The sequence below is a fragment of the Marmota marmota genome, unplaced genomic scaffold, assembly GCF_001458135.2.
Source record: "Marmota marmota marmota unplaced genomic scaffold, marMar, whole genome shotgun sequence".
Lineage (NCBI taxonomy): Eukaryota > Metazoa > Chordata > Mammalia > Rodentia > Sciuridae > Marmota > Marmota marmota.
In genome coordinates this window covers 1516597-1537255 of record NW_025999897.1, presented here as the reverse complement: position 1 = coordinate 1537255, position 20659 = coordinate 1516597, and the positions used below count along the sequence as shown (strand labels likewise).

General features: G+C 42.6%; 1 protein-coding gene, 1 long non-coding RNA gene and 2 other non-coding genes across 9 annotated transcripts in view; 1 reads left to right on the top strand and 3 right to left on the bottom strand.

Moving 5' to 3' along the window:
• Window positions 1–12413, top strand: part of Tex2 (testis expressed 2) — a 106853-nt gene extending 94440 nt beyond the window's left edge. For 2 of the 6 annotated variants that reach the window (XM_015504820.2, XM_048798158.1), the window contains exons 9-12: window positions 4291–4416; window positions 6256–6465; window positions 8485–8605; window positions 11071–12413. In XM_015504820.2, coding sequence (XP_015360306.1) covers window positions 4291–4416; window positions 6256–6465; window positions 8485–8605; window positions 11071–11193 — 580 coding nt within the window. In that variant the 3' untranslated portion in view covers window positions 11194–12413. Of the gene's footprint in view, window positions 1–4290; window positions 4417–6255; window positions 6466–7101; window positions 7107–8484; window positions 8606–11070 lie in introns of all 6 variants that reach the window. The other 4 variants (XM_048798159.1, XM_048798160.1, XM_048798161.1 and 1 more) reach the window with 4 other exon arrangements.
• Window positions 6706–13718, bottom strand: LOC107158344. Its single transcript, XR_001505605.2, has 2 exons — window positions 13457–13718; window positions 6706–7027 (listed from the first exon to the last, which is right to left on the bottom strand). It is a non-coding gene; the product is annotated as an uncharacterized LOC107158344 (long non-coding RNA).
• LOC125615098 lies at window positions 13571–13702 on the bottom strand. The gene has a single exon (XR_007345661.1). It is a non-coding gene; the product is annotated as a small nucleolar RNA SNORA76 (small nucleolar RNA).
• A 179-nt stretch (window positions 13719–13897) lies between the features above and the next one.
• Window positions 13898–13967, bottom strand: LOC125615096. The gene has a single exon (XR_007345659.1). It is a non-coding gene; the product is annotated as a small nucleolar RNA SNORD104 (small nucleolar RNA).
• Between the last annotated feature and the right edge of the window lie 6692 nt (window positions 13968–20659).

Here is a 20659-nt window from a genome sequence, read left to right as displayed (position 1 = left end):
CTGTGACTGATCAGAGGGTGCACATATTCCTAAGCAAGCCATGGTCTCCAGACTGAGTGAGAAAACCCTCGGCTTTAGGAATGTGGTGGTATCAAATTTAATTTTTAATATACTTCTAAAGTATATTTTTTCCTAGAAGAGTTTGTTATAAAATGTTTTGCTTCTTCCTGTGAGGATGTTAAATTATATATCGATATGTAATTGCCTGCCATTTATTCTTAAAAGCAAAACTGGGTGTGGTGGCACACATATTGCAAGTTTGAGGCGAGCTTCAGCAACTTAGTGAGACTGTCTCAAAGCAAAAAATAAAAAGAACTGGGAATGTACCTCAGAGGTAAAGTGCCCTAGGCTTAAGCCCCAATATTCTCTTCCCCTCAAAAAAAGCAAAGTATACAATCTAAAAGCACTTCATCTGGGAAGGAAAAGACCTAGGAAAATGGACCCTTAATCATTTTTTTGCAAAAAGAACCCCTTGGTGATCCTGAGCACTCTGGAGTCTTCTTTCAGAAGATGCCTCCACAGGCATCATTTGACTCAAAGTTTCTGGGAGCCTCTAAAAACCCATCTGTGGTTAAGAACCTAATCCCAGAAGTGATTCTAGAATCCACTTCTTCACTTCTTCAGTCGTGAGCAGTTGGGATCACGTTGAGGCAAAGTGGCAGAGGGGAGACAGAAGGCAGCACACGTAGTAGCTTTTATGAGGCATGTGATCTTTGCTACTGACACTCTCCTTAATATTAAATCTCCAAAGAGCAGACTGTGGGATGGGCCAGTAGTGGCCCTCTTCCCCAGGCCTCCCTTCAGCCTGTGATCACCTGTCCAGGGCCACACTCAACACAGGGGTTTGTTTCCAGTGTCTGGCTCTGGCAGGGCCTAAGCTTTATCTTGCTTTTTTCAGTGCCCATTCAAGTGTGCAAATGATTATACTTTGGGGAGTCTCTAAGGAGATGCTACTCCACCTGGAAGAAGTCTCTTCCTGGCAGGAAGTCTGTTGTTACCTGTGACATCTGAGGGCAAGATGGAGAAATTGAAATCTGTGTTGTTTTGTTCCAGTGAAGTCCCTTCCCTTTGAAATGTGTGCCCACTGTGTATTCATAGACATTTTTCTTCTAGGTTTTGCCTTTCCTAGATAGCTTTTTTGTCATACATTATAGTTAACATCAGTAAGTATTGGAAATGGAATTCAAGAGCTGGGAGTATATAGTTCACTGATAGAGCATTTGCCTACACACCAAGGCCCTGGGTTTGCTCCCCAATCCTGCAAAAAACAAATGAACAAATAAAAAAAGGAATTCAGGTAGTGAGCTGAGCAGACTAAACCTTAGGAAAGGACCTGAAGAGGACCCATATGGATCAAAGGAAAGCATTCTGCATGTAAGGTATTGGCCTGTTCCTTCCTCACTACTGCAGCTTGGGCCTGTGTGCAGGTTCTCACAGGGCGACCCCCTCTGACCTCCATATTGGGTCACTGGTCTGTTTCACCATCCCTCGACCCCCAGACCCCTGACCTTCTGGGAGCCAAGAACTCGCAGTTTCCACTGTGACTTGGTCTTGTTGATGAGTGTGTACTCATGTGTGTCTGCAGCAGAGGCATGGGACTGAATTCCTTTAAGTTAAAGAACATTTTTTTTATAAATGTGGTCTCTTATAGGGCTGCAGAATCTAATTACGGTCTCTTCACTTAGAGCATTTTTAAGCTGCATATTAGAATTGCCTCAGGAATCTGACATTCTTTTAACCATCCTGAGGGATAGCAAGTCATCTTGCTTTGTAGATGGTATAGACATAACTAGTCTTTGTCAGAGGTCATGGTGATTATGAAACCAAGAAAAAAAATTTTTTTCATTCAAGGCAAAGCATTGGTGATAAAAAAGATCACTTTTTTTTGTGCCTGACCCCAAACACATTCCAAAAAGATGTGCAGCAGAGGCCACATGACTGGAACAAGCCTGTTCAGGTGGCTCTCTGAGAGGGCAGCACACTCATATGGAATTCTCATGTGTGTTTAAAGCCGTTAGGCCCATCACCTTCAAACACATCTTCTATGAGGATGTGCAGTGTGTCTTTCTCTGAAGTTCTTGCTGGCATCATGAGGTCAAGATCATAAAATGCATGTTCAGTTATAAACAAATATCAACCAAACATTGAGCCACACATGTGGCTCAGTACTTATTGGAAGTATTGGTGTTGCATAATACAGCTCCTAGTGCAGACCTTAAAGGTAACACTTGGTCAAAATCAGAATTTCACATCTTCTGATCTGCTTTAACTGATATAGCATTATCTAAATTCCTCACTTCAGACCAACAAAATTTGTCCTGTTCTCTGTACTACAGAGGATTAGTTAGGGAACCTGAGAGCTCACTGCAGGCTTAGCCTTTGGCATCTTCTGCCCAGGGTCTGGAGCTGCCAAATGACACACACAGATGGGAACACAAGGGAGTGGCTCAGCAGATCTCCCTCTGATCTTAGGTCCTGCAGGCAGCCCTTTGTGCTGTGTGGATGGGGAGCAGACCCTGTCCTGTCGAAACAGAGCAAGGCCTGAGAGCCAAAGAGCACAGCCACTTGTCTTCTGATGGAGAGGTAGGGTGGCTGTGTGTGGATTGGCAGTTTACATCTCTGACTGTCCTCATCTCAAGACACAGGGGTTAGGCTCTCTTGTGAATCATGTTTTGTGCTGTACATTGGATTTGAAAGATCTCCGTGAGGGCTGCTAACCACAGAATTCTCTGAAATGGCTCTGTGAACAACCAGTGCCCAGAAACCCTTCCTGAACTAGCCAGGCTTGTGATGGAAGGAGGGAGAGAGAGGCAATCAGGTGCTGCTGGGGGATGGGATGAGGGGCCTTTGTTCTGCAGACAGAGCTCCCCTTTACTGTGGAAGTCCAGCTTGCTGGCTCTAGGGCTGGCTCTAACATTTCAGAGCTGGGGTTGAGCAAGATCCTCATGTCCTTCCAGAGAGGACATTCTTGGGATCCTCTTACAGCTGGGCTCCTGTTTCAGATGTGGCGACTTCAGTCCTGCCCTCCTGTACATGATGCGGGGGTACTGCTGGCCCTTCATGGCCACAACAGCATGTGCACTCTGCCCATGTCCTCAATGGTCAGGAGATGACTGCCCTGGTGGGCTTCTGGTGGCCCAAGAACGGTGTCAGAGGAAAACCAAAGAGCTGCAGCTGCAGGAAGACAGGGCCTATCTCTACTGTAAAATTACCCTATCTCGATAATTTTGTCCTTATCAACAATTTAAGGCCCAACCTCTGCTTAGTGAACATTTGGTTGCCTAATTCTGTTCAGAAGAACTCTCTCCCTCATCCATTTTATCCTGATTTAGTCCCTGAGCCTCAGAGACAAGTCCCTGTCAGTACTGTTTGTGGCAAAGCCACAATCCAGGAAGGGAGAGCTGCCTTGGTTGAGCTGAAGGTCAGCTAGGAAGCCCCCAGTGTCCCTCAGCAGGGAGCCTTGGTCTCTCACCTCTGCTGCTGATCCAGTAGGCCGATGCCTCTGGAAACTGGAGTTTCCAACCCAGAGAAATTAATGAGGATTGTTGTTCTCTGGTGAGGCTTTCTGTTATTTTAGTAAAAGGAATGATCTTTAAACTTGTACTTCTCCATGAAAGTCCCTGGGTTCTCATGTCACTTGCTTCCTCAAGTCCCTTGAGACTTACACCTTGTGGTTGTTGACTTTTTCTGTGACCCTCAAGAGATGGGGCAGGTGGTGTGGGGGGGTAAGATAGATATGTAGTTTCACTAGGAAGGAGTCTTGGGTCAAAACTAATTTGGGAGGTAATGAAAACAGGAAGCACTACAGTTATTGACTCAGCCAGAGGCAAGGGACTTGCCCGCATGTCCTCATCATCAGTGAGAGGTGGTCCTGTTACCAGCATTAGCTGTCACCTCACTCCTGCAACCATCCATACTTTCCATTTACCCTCCCACTTGGCTCCTGCTGCATTACTGAGAAAATCACCACCTGTCCTGACGCATGCTCAAAAGCAAATTCTTCTGGGCCCAAGTCCTCTTCAATCCTGTTAGGGGACTTGGTGCTGGAGTCTCCTGGGGAAGCAGGTCAATCCTTGCACTCTTGGATTGGGCCTCTTTCTTGGTTGGTTGGAGACAATGACAGTGTGTAATAGTGCCATCTTGATCCCCTGTGGTTGAGCCTCTGTGTGTGTGTGTGTGTGTGTGTGTGTGTGTGTGTGTGTGTGTGTGTGTGTCTGGGCATGCGCGGACATGCATACAAGTGCTCTGAGAGCAGTGGGCCAGCTGCACTGCTGACTGTCCCCTGTTCAGTTGCAGGCCCAGGGCTTACTGTCTAGCCGACAGTGATGAGGAATCCTCTAGTGCTGGCTCCTCTGATGAAGATGATGCACCAGATCCCAGTGGGGGAGACAAACAGCTCCTCCCAGGGGCTGAGGGGTAAGTGGATAAGGGCTTCTGGAGACTCCAGGGGTCAGGGTGGCAAGTTGAGAGTAAACCTTTTTTTCCCCTCTTTCCTCCATAATCTTTTCCTCCTTAACAGTGAGTTGAGTGATTTTTTGCATTAATAGCCAGTGTCAGTGGTTTGTTTAAATTCCAAGTCACAGAGAGAAAAGACTTGTATAGCTTTTCTTTCTTAAGAGGGTACTGACACCATGGCTCTCTCTTGCTGTGGGTACTCCCACAGCAAGAGAAGGTGAACTGCATGCTCACTGTGCAGAGCCCTCCCTGGATCTTCAGAGGGGCCTACCCTGCACACCACCTCCCCCTGGTGCCCAGTGGAGAGAAGAGAACCTCCCTCTCCTGAAGCTGGACCCACTTGCTGCCCTGGAGCTACTAGTCCCTACAAAGCTGAAACCATTCAGATGATATCTTGGGTGTATTTTTTAAATATGAATGACTTAGCTGATCTTCTAGATTATGAACTTCATTTAGGGGCTCTCTTTGCTCTCTTTGTTACTTGGATAGCAGAATTATCAGAGTGCTTAAACAGCCTGTCTATAAGGATCTTTGAATTATTAAAAGGGAGCTGAAGAAACTTAAGATTACTGAGAAGTCAGATGATTCAGAAACTTTTGTATAAAAATATTGATTTAGCTGAGTGGGTGGCACACACTTGTAATCCCAAGCTACTTGGAATGCTGAAGCAGCAGGATGGCAAGTTCAAGATCTGCCTGAACAACTTAAAGAGACCCTGTCTCAAAATAAAGTTTGAAAAAGGGCTGATATAGCTCAGTGGTACAGTGCTTTGCTTGTATGAATGAGGCCTTGGGTTCAATTCAATACCCAATACTGAAGGAAAAAAAAGGAAAAAGAAAATATCTACCTGTTTACTTTTAAAATCCTAGAGAAGATGGGTAGAGAACCTTTGAGAAGCTGTTGCTAAAAAGTTTGTGTGCATTATTTTAAATGTACTAATTGATCTTCTTAAGAATGATTGTTTGGGGCTGGGGGTGCAGTTCAGTGACAGAGGGCTTGGCCAGCTGCACAGGCCCTAGATTTGATGCCCAGCATTGCAAAAAAGAAAAGAAAAAAAAAAAAAGGAAAGAAAGAAAAAGACTTTTCCCTTTACACATAGTATTCCTGATGCTCTGGAGCTGTGGAGGATTTTTAAAACAAATATCCCCTCTTTTCAGGGCGTTTTAGGTAGATATGGCCTGACACAGAAGCTTATTTTCTTGATCTTCTAGCTTGTCAGTTTGATGTAGCATTTTCCTTTAAGAAGTTCCAAGCCCCTTGAAAAGTACTTGCACCTTAGAGTTTATATGATACCTCCCAAAGACAGGCAGTGAGTCACTGTTTTGTATCCCTGTTGGTGCAGCCTGGTTTGCCGTTTACTGTTTGGAGATGGTGGGATTTCACTTAAGAAGACATGAACTTGTATTCAGCAACTTGAACAGCAATAAGGGTTGGGGGGGGTGGCTTTTCCAAATTGAGGACTTTGTCCAACTCTCTCCATTGTCAAGTCAGGTGCTCTTAATTCTCATCTGAGGGAGATTTGACTCCCATCATGGGGTCATTTGCCAATATTATAGAGATTTTTGATTGTCATGAGTGGGGAGTCTGCTGTTGCCATTGAAATAGGTGAGGCCAGGGACAACTAAAAATTCAACAGTACACAGGACGGACCCCCCCTCAACCCAGAATTACCTAGTCCAGAAAATCAGGAGTGCCATGGTTGAGAAACTGCTGTCAAGTAAGGTGAACACAGAGCCATGAGGTTTTGTTTGTGAAAGAGCAAAGCCTATACTAACATCCTGTTTTGTTCCTTGTCTGAAGATACGTTGGAGGTCATCGAACGAGTAAGATTATGAGGTTTGTTGATAAAATCACCAAGTCAAAATATTTCCAAAAAGCAACAGAGACAGAGTTCATTAAAAAGAAGATTGAAGAAGTCTCCAATACCCCCTTGCTGCTAACTGTTGAAGTACAAGAATGTCGAGGAACCCTGGCGGTCAACATTCCACCACCCCCAACAGACCGAATATGGTACGGGGAGGGTCCTCAAAGACAGCAAGTGATTCCTTTTGTTGCATGACCATAAACATCCCACCCAGCCTGCTTAACTTTGGGATTAGGGCAAGTACCATGGACAGGAGCTTTTTCCCACTATTTTCATGGAACCCCAGTATTCGTTGTAAATTTGATCGCGCTTTCTTCTGTGAATGGTTAATTCACATTTAAGGATCCATCTTCACATGTCAGAAAAAGTTAAGGTGAATGTTTGAATTTTATGGGATGAGCTGTTTTTATTCTCAATCCTCCTCCACCCTAAAGATTACTCCTCTACCAGTGATAACAGCTGCCCTTTGTAGCAAACTGGTATTCTCTGTCCTGTATTCTCTGACCGTACCACTTGATTAATTCTCACAGCTTCTTGGTGGGGTAGGAGCCCATTTTCCCCACTCAACAGGTGGGAATTACACATCCAAGTAAAGTCCAGGTGGTTAGAGAGAATCCTGAGTTAGATCTTGACATCCAGGAGGCTGGAGCACACGTACTTGGTGCTTGTGGTAGGAGGTCTATCCAAGAAGTTGGTTCTCATCTCCACCTGCAGGTTAGAATTACATGGGGACTTGTTAAAAATACAGATATGCCTGGCCCATAGGTCAGGCTTTGGGGGAGTTGCAGTGATTAACCCAAGGTTGAGAATCATTGAAATAAATTTTTCATAAGTCCAGCATCTCTTTGTGAATCTCAGTTTTAAAATTGGCAATCTGTGCTGGGGTTGTGACTCAGAGGTAGAGCGCTCACTTAGCACATGCGAGGTACTGGGTTCGAGCCTCAGCACCACATGAAAATAAATAAAATAAAAGTTTTTTAAAAATTTGGCAATCTAAATCCTATACAGTAGGTATAGTATATACAGTAATTGCAGAAGGAACTGCATTGTATCATAAACTACACTCTTACTATACTATAACTGTGATCCATCCCAGAGGGAAACCAGCATGCTGTGCATATCCATTGTATCCAGGAGGCTCTGTAGAAATAATCAGAGGAGGAATGATAACACTGGTGTTTCCCAGGATAACTTAACACCTTTTTAGATTTTATTTTCTAAAACTCATATGGTTAGGTAGAGAGAGATTGAAAAATGAGTATGATGAAAAGACAAAAAATAAAAGACCATAATCTTATCATTTAGAAATATTTCTTTTTAAACAATGAGTTGGTAAAATATTTCTTCTCCTTACTGCCAGCCTTTTAGATTTAGCAATTATAAATGGCACTGCTCAGTAAGGGACAAAATAAAGGCCTCTCGGCTAGTGCTGCCTATCACTGCTCCAGTGCTGAACTCTCTGCTGTGGAACCGCAGAGATAACTAAAGATAGGGAGAGCACTTAGAAATGTTTGTAGCAATTTGACATTGTATTTCTAAGACACTGGTTCATGACAGATTAACATCCTTAGGTAGTATGATAGCACACAGTGTCTTGTCTACTTTGCTAACAGTTCCGAGTGCCAGTCTGCTTCCCAGGAGGCCATAAAATATACAATGTGGAGTGTGGGGAGAAGAAGCAGGTTATAGAATGTCCTCTGTCTACGCATGCTTAGGAAGATGTGGGGAAAATTGACCCCACTCCTCTCAATGGTCCTTTCTTGGAGTTGACATTCAAAGAAAGGCTATGTCTTTCAAGTTCCAGTTTATACCCTTATGTTTTGGCTTTTGTAATATACATTATCTTATTTTATGAAAATTTAACAAATTACTATTTGGGGGGAAAACAAAAACCACAAAAGAATTTCCAGATCATGGACTTATGCTTCCTGGCTTTCCCATTGCATCAAAACTGATCTAAATCCATCATAGCCCTGTCCAGAGGACACAGGCAACTCACAATTCACTCTTGCTGTGCTGAATTGGCTTTAGAAGGGATTCTCAGAATAAGAGAGCACTTCAAGTAGTAATAAAGTCCCATGTGAATGAGGAGTGCTTGCCATCAGTGCTTGTCTACTTCTTTTCTCTGCTTCTAAATGTGGTTATTACTTGTTTTCTTCAAAAAGGTATGGTTTCCGGAAGCCGCCCTATGTGGAGCTGAAAGCTCGGCCAAAACTTGGAGAGAGAGAAGTGACTTTAGTTCATGTGACAGACTGGATAGAGAAGAAACTAGAGCAAGAGTTTCAGGTAAACCCACAGTGTTATCTGTGTTTCACTCCAAGTATGAAAGCTCTGGGTAGAACAGAGGTCCTGAACTCACTTCTGGGTCAGGTATCCTCTTTTGAGAATCCAGTGAAAACCATGGACCTATTGGACATGTCAACACGTGTCTATAATCCCAACAGCTCCAAAGGCTGAGGCAGGAGGATCACAATTCAAGGCCAGAGTCAGCAATTTAGCAAGGCCCTAAGCAACTTTGCTCAAAAAAAAAAAAAAAAAAGGACTGGAGATAGGCTCAGTGGTTAAGTGCCCCTGAGTTCAATCCCTGGGACCAAAAAAGAGAAAATAAAATAAAACAAACTACTTAGTTTGGACCTTCATCCCAGAGACAACACATATGATTAAACATGGGCATAAAACAGTGCTTCATTTATAAGATAATTTTATGTGTGAATTTTTGCAGTGCACTGAATCCTCAGTAATACTCAATCCTCAATAATACTTTAAAGCACAGTTGTCCTTCAGGACTTTGTGGATTAGCAAAGGAGTTGTTTACTTTGTGATGAATTTCACCTTTTGAAAAAGACTACTTTCTTTTCATGATAGTATATTTTGTTACCATTTTTCCAAAAATTATTTTATTACTTAAAAGCAATTAATAACCATTTTCAAAAGTACAGTCTCAAGAGCTGGGGCTATAGCTCAGTGGTAGAGCTCTTGCCTAGCACATGTGAGGCATTGGTTTCCTTCTTTAGCACCACATAAAAATAAACAAACAAAATAAAGGTATTGTGTCCATCTACTAAAAAAAAAAAAAAGTACAGTTTCAAAAGCCCTGAGGCATATTCACAGAACATTACTAAGTAGTCTTCAGAGGGATGTGGGTCAGAGAGCCAAATGATGACATCTTGTACCAGTAAACCAGTTGGGACTCTCTGGACTTTGTCCCTCCCATGTAAAGTTTGGAATTGACCAGTTGGCAACACCTGGCTGCCTTCAGGGAAGTCGCTCCCTGCCCTGGTGTGGTATTCATACCTTGCTCAATTTGTTCAGTTCAACAGACATTTGTGGAAACCCTTCCATGTCCTAGGGACCAAGTACCCTGGGAGTCCAAGAGGAATCAGGCCCCCCTCCAGATATCTTCTACATCCTTGGAGTTTGCTCAGCCAGAGTGCATTCTCCACGCCTGTTTTCTGTATTCTGCCATCAGACATAATGCAGTGTAGCTGAGGCCTTGGAATGAGCCATTCTCACCACATTTTGATCAGATGTTTTGTTTTGTGGTGTAGTGAGTGGATCAACCCAGGGCTTCGTGCCTGCTAAGCAAGTGCTCTACCACTGAGCTGTACCTCCAGCTCCTTAATAAGTTATTTGAAGCATAGTTGTCTTTCAATTTTTTGTGAACTAGCAAACAACTTGTTTACTTTGTAATGAATTTTACATTCTGAAGAAGACCTACATCCTTTTCATGATGGGATATTTTAAGATTTTTTCAAAATCATATTGTTATTTAAAGTTAGAGGGCTGGGGCTGGGGCTCAGTGGCAGAGCGCTTGCCTAGTATGTGTGAGGCACCACATAAAAATAAATAAATAAAGGCATCGTGTTCATCTATAACTAAAAAAAAAATTTTAAGCTAGAGATTAAATATAACTGATAACCCATTTCTGAAAAAGCTTACTGTTATCACCAAGTGGGAAAGTTCTTTGAACCTAGTTTGGAAAAAGACTCTCATGCTGTTAATATTTTCCTTTCTCTTGTATCCCTAGATCCTACATGGGAATTTGGGTGGGTGGGTCATCCCTTTTAGTGTAGGGGTTATTGGACTCCAAGGAGCAAGAGGAGGGAAAAGAGGGCAGAGATTGGATGCTGGTGCACTCAACACAAGTTGGGAAATGGAAGGATCGCTGTTTTTCTCTACCATAGCACCTCACTTGGTTTTTTGTGTATGCTTTTGTAAGAGTAATTATGGAAGATTGAGTGCATTGACAAAATTCATATATAAAATTATTTTATAAACAAGCAAAGCACCATTATAATCAACCAGATTATCCTTTGGGCATTAACTGTAGTAGGATTTCTTTTATAGATATCTTTGTGTGGTTTGGGTTTGAAAAAAAAAAAAAAGCTTACATTTTGTTGATAACATTTAAAATAAATAAAATACATTCACTTGGAGTATGTGTTCTGGACATAATTTGGAAATATTGTCAGCAGTTAATCCAGTTCTCCTAAATTAATGTTGTTGAATGCTTGTTATTTTATCCAGTGTTTCTGCTTCAGAACTGACATACTGGCTCTTCATGCACTGGTGTAATTCCTTGGCTTTTTCTAAAGCATGGTGGAGGAATTGGTTTGGAATGTGTGGGTAAAGTTTTCTCACATATACATATATTTTTAACTTGTCTAAAGCCTAAAATTATCAGAACAAAAGAGGGGGACAGCCTAACAAAGCATTATTCCACATGGCTGTTCTTTAATATCTCCCTACAGAAAGTTTTTGTCATGCCAAACATGGATGATGTTTATATTCCTATAATGCATTCAGCCATGGACCCTCGCTCTACTTCCTGCCTCCTGAAAGACCCGCCTGTGGAGGCTGCTGACCAGCTGTGATGGGTGAAGATGAGATGTTCCCAGTATTATGAGACCTAGCTCCAGGTGTGGGGTTCGTGGCTGCCATCTGTGCTGTGGTCCTGGCCTTTACTTGTGCCACAGCTGTTGTCTCTTCAAGGACTGCTTATGCCCTCTGCCTGCTGGTGCCCATTCCACTGTGAGGTGTCATTCCCCGCATCCGGTGACAGGTGTCTGGATTGCCTGCTGCAAAGCTTTGATTTGGCAAAGGAGAGCGGAAGAAACATCATGATGGGTCCAGAAGTTAAGTGACTCACATCGTGGCTTTTTTAAAAAGTCTACCAGTTTTTGTGGCAGCAAACAAGCACATTCAGAGCAAAGCTGTTCAACTGGAAGGCTTCCCCTTGCCTCCTCAACTCCTCCAAAGCTTTTCCTCAGGCAGCTGATGCACAATGGAACTTTTTCACTCGACACTGTACACAATTGCAGCCCTCCACATTCCCAGAATGTCAACATGGTATTGTGTGGAGTGGAATTTTGTGAGCCATTTCATTGTTGGTAAAGAGACAGGCATAGTAACTTTTTTTTCATGATTATTGTGCATTTTGGAAGCAAGTAGCCATAGAATACATACACTAACACTTTCAGCTGGGGTGGAGACAGTGAGATTTATGTGAACGTTATTAACGGCAAAGCCATGAGATCAAACCATCCCAAGCCTTTACCAGTGAGGTACAATCACCTTCTAATCCTGATTGTTTTCCTAAGACATGAGCTTATGTGACAAAGTCAAACAGTGCACATAATGACTGTATCTCCTAGTATAGATGGGGTGGGGCCAGAAAGCCAGAGCCATGGTCTTTCCATCTGGCATTTCCTGTGTGCTCCAGAAATTGAGTCAAGACCAAACATTTGCTCAACATCAAACACTACATCTCAAAACAGACATGTGACTTTTCTTTAATGTTGCCAACCTAATTTTGTGCATCTGTCATAATGTTTAGTTTACAAGTTTGGGGGCTAATTGTATAATTTGCTTTGAGAAGTAAACTTAATTCAATTTATTGTTTAAAGCTGCATCCAATGTCAATTACCTTGGATAACTTTTAAAACTTACATCTGTGGACAAAGCTAATAGTGGTTTTGTAAACAGCACCTTGCCTGAACATGACTTTAAAGAAATTAATATATTGAAAAAATGTATTTGAACCCTTGATTATTGCACCATTAAAACATTTGACTTAAATTATTTGACCATTCCACCCAGTGTACTGTTCTAATTTCTCATTGTGTAGGCTGATTTACCTGTAAGAGTCCGCATGTCTTTTTCACTGGTCTATAACTTTTGTGCAATAACTAAAGGCAAAGGACTAGATGCACTACTGTGTAGAGATTACAGGACTGTACCCTATTGCACTTAAAAATAGTATGTGGGGATTTTCAATAGCTTGCATTGTTTCACAAAATAAACATCTCATGTCAATACTAGATAAGCATCTAAGTTATTTCTACCAAATCCTGTTTAGATAAGGACAGAATACAGAATGCTGGGTACTTGGGCCGCTGCCTGGCAATAGTAGCCTTCATTTACTGGATGGTCACTGTACTAGTCCTTTTAAGTGTCAGAATAATTGAGGAAACCTTCGTTGTACAAAATGATTTTGAGCTTCCTCCTGAAGAAACATAACAGTGGGTTTTTTAAAGATGGAACTATCTGACTACTTTTTGAAAGGTTAGGAGACTTCTTTTGGTTAATAACTCAGGTAAACTGGAACGGTTTTAGGAAAAACTGGTCCAGACCTGCTTCCCTAAAGCATCAGTACAATTATGTGGCATCTTTGCCACTTTGTGTGGCTCAATCAATACAATGACCCCCAAAACTTAATCGGAGTCCTCATTCTTCATTTTGAGAACCCAATCTCTTTTGTCCTTCAACACTAGGCCAAGTGCAAGATCTCAACTGGAGAACTGTGAGGTTGCGTGGTCTTTTAGGTACAATGCATTTCAGTCACCCCGAGTTGCTCAGGTTTCTTGGGATAATTAGCTTCCCCAAAATTTTAGGCCCACTGTCGTCAAGCCACTTGCCAGCTTTTTTATATCACAGCTACACCTTAGCCAGAAATTAAAACTCAGATCCAGGCCGAAGCCAGTTCCCATCAAATCCTATTGCTCAAGATCAGTCTCCCCTCTTGCCATTCCACAGCATGCAACTAAACCCGCACATCTCACTAATCCCATACTTAGGGCTTGGGACTTAGTGGAGCAACAAATGTATGCAATTTGGGAAAATAACGGGTACACTCACACAAAATACGCAGTGGGGCCTATGGCTATCTCCGTCATCCCCCAGGACACTGCAGCTGAATCCTCCCTCTAAACTGCCCACCTCCAGCAGCATCGATGCTGATCCTGGGCATGGCCATGTAGCTCACGGTTAAAAGGGCCGCCAGCGAGAGGCAGGCGGCCCCAGTTATGCGCGAGCACGTCCTCTGGCGCTGCAGCCTGACCCCCGGCGCCACGCGCAGGCGCAGCAGGGGCTCAAAGGCAACGCGTCGCCAATGAGGCAGACACACCAGCTCTGGGTCAAATCATTTTATTGAGAAGGTTGGAGACTAGGGAGTGCGGAAGCGCTGAAATTAACGATTAAATCCGACGTCCTCCGCAAGGCCAGACCTGCAGAAGCAACAGCAGTAGGTCAGAGGGAGTGAACCCGCCCGCCCTTCCTCACCCACCGCCGCGACAGCCGGCTCAGACTACAGTTCGCATCACCAGCGTCAGCAGTCTAACACGTGCTTTTTTTGGAATGTCATCACCGCTGGCTGAAAGCCTCCCACCCACGTCCCGGGCCTGCTCCGCCACACAACAGAACAGAGGGCACCTCACCTTGCCGCCGCCGAAAGGCTGAGAAGTGCCTGTGGCTTTTACTTAAAGGAGCACAACGGAAGTGGTGGGGTGGGCTTTACCGCTATTAACCAATAGAAAAACCACACCTCTGACCATGTGCATGTAAAGTTGTCTGATGATTGGCTGTGTTCGCTAGGTCCTCCAGAGTATAGAGTGGTCACACACCAACCATAGAGCTGGGCGTCTAAGCGAGAAGTGTGAGGGTTGTACAGTCCTGGAATTCTTCGAATTTTTTTCCATATCACGATCGCCGGTTGCAATTAGCGATTCCTTTACAGCATGCAAAAGAAACCTTTACAGACAGGAGACTAAATTGTATGAGACCTTCTTTTCGAGGTCAGTCTAGACAATTTGGCAAGACCCTGTCTCAAAATTAAAAGGAAAAATCTTAGAAATGATTTTTCCTTTTAATTAGGAAAATTTACCGGGGTTTTTTAAATACATATTTTAATACATATTTTTAGTTGTTGATGGACCTTTTTTTTTATTCATTTATTTATATGCAGTGCTGACAACCGAACCCAGTGCCTCACACATGCCTGCCAAGCGTTCTGCCACTGACCACAACCCCAGCATAATTTACTTTTTTTTTTTTTTGTACTAATAAAAGCAGTCCAACCTATGAGTCTGTTGAATGGGGGTTCTTATTTTCATTATTTTCTATGTAATCTTTAAATTTAAAAAATTCCTCATTGATCCAGAGCAGTAGTTGTTTTTACAAGTGTTAAGCACCCTCGAGACGATTATTTATTTTCCTTATGGTCTAAACTTTTGTCATTGCAATAGTTATTACCTTGTAGTACAGTTTCTACTTGGGGATATATAGATCTTCCACAGATTCTCGAAATAAAGATGTTTTCACTGTCTTGTGCAAAAATGAGATGAAGTATTGATTCAGTGATAGCTGTGTAGTAATTACATTGTCAAAATCTTTGTGTACTATGTACTTGATTGGAAGTGTGTGTGCTGTCATTTACTTACACTGATGTGTTAAGATTAAGCTTTAAATACCAAAAGCTGTTGAGGATGCCAAGTATCCAATACTTAGGTTTGGAAGCGCAAAATGGCCATTTTTGAAAAGAAGTTGAACAGTTTTTAGAGAGAGAGAGAATTTTTTTTTTTTAATGTTTATGTTTTAGTTTTCGGCGGACACAACATCTTTGTTTGTATGTGGTGCTTAGGACCAAACCTGGGCCACACGCATGCCAGGTGAGCGCGTTACCGCTTGAGCCACATCCCCAGCCCTGAACAGTTTTTTGTAAAGTCAGACATACACTTACCATGTGACCCAGTGGTCCCTGGGTGTTTACCCAAGAGAAATGACAGCACGTTCACACAAAATCTCTGAACATAAATGTTCACAGTAACATTATTCATAATCCCCCCAAACAGGGAGGATTAAAATGCCCTTGAAGGGGTACATAGATAGGCAGATTATGGTACACCCATACAACTGAAAGTTACTTGGCAATAAAAAGCAATGAACTATACATAGATGCCCAAGCTTGGAGTGTTCTCAGAGTGATTATGCCAAGTAAAGGGAGCCAAACTCAAAAGACCATAGGATTCCATTTATGTGACATTTTGGAAAAGACTACAGGGATTGGGGATAGATCAAGGTTTTCTGGGATTGGTAATGTGTGGAGCATTTGACCAAAGGGATAGCAGGAGGCATTTCTTTTTGGTACTGAGAATTGAACCCAGAGGCATTTTACCACTGAGGCACATCTTCAGTCCATTTTATTACTTTGTTTTGAGAGAATGTCTCACTAAGTTGCTGAGACTGGCCTTGAAACTTGTGATCCTCCTGTCTCAGCCTTCTGAGTCACTAGGATTCCAGGCAGGTGTGAATGCACCTGGTTTGGAGACGTTTCATTGTGTGTGTGTGTGTGTGTGTGTGTTTAGTTAGTAGGAGGCATTTCTGAGGATGAGAGAACTGACTGTCCAGCATCTTCATTGTGGTGGTGTTTACATGACTTTATGCCTTTGTCAAAATTCACAGAACTTCATTGTACTGTCATGTGTAACTAATTAAAACAAAAAAATTTCACAGAACTATTTACTAAAATTTTACGGTATGGAATTTTAAAACAAAATTTAAAAATTATGTTCCCGTCATTTTTTTTCCATTATTTTTTTTTAAATATTTATTTATTTATTTTAGTTTTCGGTGGACACAACATCTTTGTTTTGTATGTGGTGTTGAGGATCGAACCCGGGCCGCACGCATGCCAGGTGAGCGCGCTACCGCTTGAGCCACATCCCCAGCGGCTCCATTATTTTAATGAAACAAAATTGGCTGTGTTCGCTAGGTCCTCCAGAGTATAAAGTGGTCACACACCACCCATAGAGCTGGGCAGCTAAGCAAGAAGTATGAGGGTGGTACAGTCCACGAATTCTTCCAATTTTTTTCTGTATCATGATCACTGGTTGCAATTAGCGATGCCTTTACAGCATACAAAAGAGACCTTTACAAACAGGAGACTAAACTGTATGAGACCTTCTCTTCCAGACCTTCTGGAATTATAATAATTAAAATAATATTATTTACTTTATATATATACTTTTTATATAGTTTGTGGCTAGGCTATTTAGCTCATAAAGGTCATGGCTGATAATATTTCTGTCAAGGATTACATATATCTGATATAAAATGACTATCTACTTGTATCTTTTGTTTATCTGATATAACTTCATCCATCCCCTTTTTTTTTTTTAGTTGTCGCTGGACCTTTATTTTATTTATTTACTTATTTATATGTAGTGCTGAGAATCGAACCCAGTGCCTCACATGTGGTAGGGCAAGCGCTATACCATTGAGCTACAACCACAGTCCCATCCTTTATTTTTAACCTTTCTATACTTTGTTTTCAATGTGTCCTTTTATATGAAACACATGGTCAAATCACAGGGTTCAGTCCAATATATGTTTAAAATTACATTTAAATTTTTATTGTGAAATATATCTACATAGAAAAAAGTGCATATAAAGTGTATATATGGTTTAAAGAATATTTATAAACATTCTCTACCTACCATATAGTTAAGAAAAATGACATCATTGATAACTTTGAAATACACTTTTTTGGAGGGACCTTTCTGAATCTATCTCCCTCTATCACTCAAAGAAAATCACTATTCTGAACTTTGCATTTGTCTTGTTTTTGCTTTTCTTTTATAAACCAGTCTTGGGAGGGACCCACCATCACTTCCCACATTCTATTTGTCCAAAGAACCAACCCTGATATGAATACCAGGGGGAGTGGGGGAGCCCCTCTTGGAAGGTGGCTACTATTTTAGTCAACTTTTGCATCACTGTGACCAAAATACCTGACTAAGCTTAGGAAAGGGAAAGTGGCTCTCCGTTTCAGAGGTCTAAATCTATAGATGGCTGACTCCACTGCTCTGGGCCCAAGGTGAGGCAGGACAAGGTGGAGGAAGTCCCCAGAGGAGGAAAGCTGCTCAGCTCTTGGGAGTCAAGAATCAGAAAGAGAAAGGGAGAGGGTTAAAGGGGCCCCAAGGAAGATTCACCCTTCCAGGGCACACCCCCAGTGACTCACTTTGTCCAGCCACACCCCACTGGCCTACAGTTAACACCCAATCAGTCCATTCAAACTAGATTAGATTACAGTTGTCACAGTGCACTTATTTTACCTCTGAATATAACAGGACCTTTGGGGAGGACACCTCATATCCAAACCAAAATAGCTACCATATTGAGGCTAATTGCCTAGGACATGGTCTATTTTGCACTTGAAGAGAGTGTATATTCTTTTGTTGTGGGTATGAAGTTCTATGAGTGTCAAGCAGATGAAGGTAGTTGGTGGTGTTATTCACATCTCCAGTAGCTGTGCTTCTCAGTGGAGCAGTTTTGCCACCTAGGGACATTTGGAGACACTTCAGTTTTTCACAACTGGGAAGGGTGCCACTGACACCTATTGGGGAGTGTTGTGGGTTGAATTGTGTCCTCTAAAAAGAAATGTTGAAGCCCTAACCCTCATCACCTGTGAACGTGATCTTATTTAAAATCAGTCTTTACAGATGGGTTCATTAGAATGGTCCCTAGTCCAATATGACTGATGTCCTTATAAGAATAGGAAAATTTAGCTGGGTACAGTGGTGCTACACTTGCAATCCCAGCGGCTGGAGAGGCTGAGGCAGGAGGATCCTGAGTTCAAAGCCAGCCTAGTGTTGGCATCATTGCAGCATACTCCTTACTCCCACCCCCACTGTATGAATATGGTTCTTATTCCCAAGAAATAGAAAGTAGCCTGAGATAAAACCTGCCGGCCTGGAGCCGGTGTCTCCCTGTTCTCTTATTGAGAGACAGGAGACCACTCACCTGCCCCTGAGATGGGGACATACTGGTTTCCTTGTTCTTTCCTTGAGAAGATAACCCCTTATCTTAGAGATAGGAAACTGCCTGTCTCTGCTCCCAAGAAACAAACTTGCCTTCCACAAGATCAGGGGATGCTGGCTGTGTCAGTCAAGACTAAGCCCGCCCTAGTGCGCAGTCGTGATTCTAGCCTATAAAGGTGACGTTCGAGGGTTCAAGAGTTGCTGCTGCTGTCCCTCCTCACTGCTTCTGTCCCTCTCTCTGCCCAGAGCAGCCTTCTCAGGCTCCTGACAATGAACCTGCTTCATATCCCAGGTGTGTGCGATCAGTCCTTACCCCAGATATGTGTGTGTGATCAGTCCTTATCCCAGGTGTGTGTGTGTGTTATTACTCCTTATCCCAGGTGCGTGTGAGGTCAGTCTTTATCCCAGGTGTATGCGATCAGTTCTTATCTCAGGCGTGTGTGATCAGTCCTGTGCCACTTTTCTTTCACTTAGCAACTTAGTGAGGCCCTAAGCGACTCAGCAAGGCCCTGTCTCTAAATAAATTTTTTTTTTTTAAAGGAGTCTGGGGATGTGGCTCATTGGTTAAGTGTCCCTGGGTTCAATCCCTGGTACCAAAAAAAAAAAAAAGGAAAATTTGGTCATGGAGATGCACAAGAAGACAGCCATTTCAGAACAGAGGTGGAGACTGGAGTGACCCTGCCACAAGCTGAGGAACACCTAGAAAATGGGAGAGGCAAAGGATTCTCCCTTAAAGGTCTTGGGGGGAGCACGGCCCTGCCACAGCTTTTATTTCAGACTTTTGGCCTCCAGAGCCGTGAATTGATAAGTTTTTGTTGTTTCAAGCATTCAATTTGCAGCACTTTGTTAGGGCAGTCCTAGGAAATGAACAGAGACCAGGGCTGCTGCTGAACGCCACACAGTGCACAGGATAGCCCCCCAGCCCCAGCACAGAATTATCTGGTCAGTTAAAAATAAAAAGATCCGGTCAAAAAGGTCAGTGGTGTGGAGGTTGAAAAATCATGTCTTATAAGTTTAGTTTCACCCTACAAATTGATAAGAGTATTGAAATCTAATATAAATTGTGGGTTTGTTTTTTTCTCATCAGTTGCGTTAGTTTTTGCTTCATGTATTTTCAAGCTCTGTTTTTAGCATTTACACACTTAGGATGATGAGGTTTTGTTCATAAATAGATACATAAATAGATACTCTTAGCATTGTGAAATGTCTTTTATCTTTGGTAATATTCCTTGTATTAATGTCAGTTTGTCTGATATAAATATAACCACTCCAGCTTTCTCATAAGTTTTGTAAGGTGATTTGCAATCAAGGTAACCTTTCAAATGCTCAGAGACTATCCCCATGGTTGTTAAATGCTATATTTAATTTTTTTACTAAAAGTGACAGAAAACCCATCTCAAGTTGGTTTAAGCCAGAAAAGTAACTTAGTTCACACAAATTAAAAACTCAAAGGAGAGCTGGGGCTGGGGCTCAGCGGTAGAGCGCTCACCTAGTATGTGCGAGGCACTGAGTTCGATCGTCAGCACCACATAAAAATAAATAAAGGCATGTGTCCAACTACAACAACAAAAATAAATAAATAAACAAACAAACAAACAAATAAATAAAACCCCCCAAACTCAGAAGAGCCAGTCTCTTGGCAAGACATGGCCCAGTGGCCCCACTCTGCCCTCTGTGCCATGGGCTTCGTGGGCTTTGTTCTCAAGGCAGGCCCAGCAGAGTGGGGCACCAGGCTGGGCTTCCTGCTCCCTCACACCCACACCTACTGGAGATTTGCTCACCCCTGAGCCAATCACTGTGGGACAGAATAGAGAATGCTAATCGGTTGACCTATTCTGGACCCTTCCAGGAGCTGGAAGTGGTGTTAGTCATATGCAAACAATGGAGGTGTCCAAACCAACTGCCATCAGGGAATCTTAGGGAGGGGAATAAAGGAAATGGGTGCTAAGAAAATACCCTGGGTATCCACCACATTGCTTCTTTTTAAAGGTACAGTCAAAGCAGAACAAAGCAGCAGTCTTTGACTCAAAGGCAGAAAGATACTTTGCTTTCTCCCCACAACCCCCCATCCTACCTCACTCCATGAACAGTTCCTGCACACACATTCCTGATGAACAGAAATTAAAAAAAAAGGGGGGGGGCGTACTGGGATTGAACCCAGCGGCTCTCTACCACTGAGCTACATCCCAGCACTTTTTTTTTTTTTTTTCAATTTTTGAGACTAGGGTCTCACTAAATTTTGCTG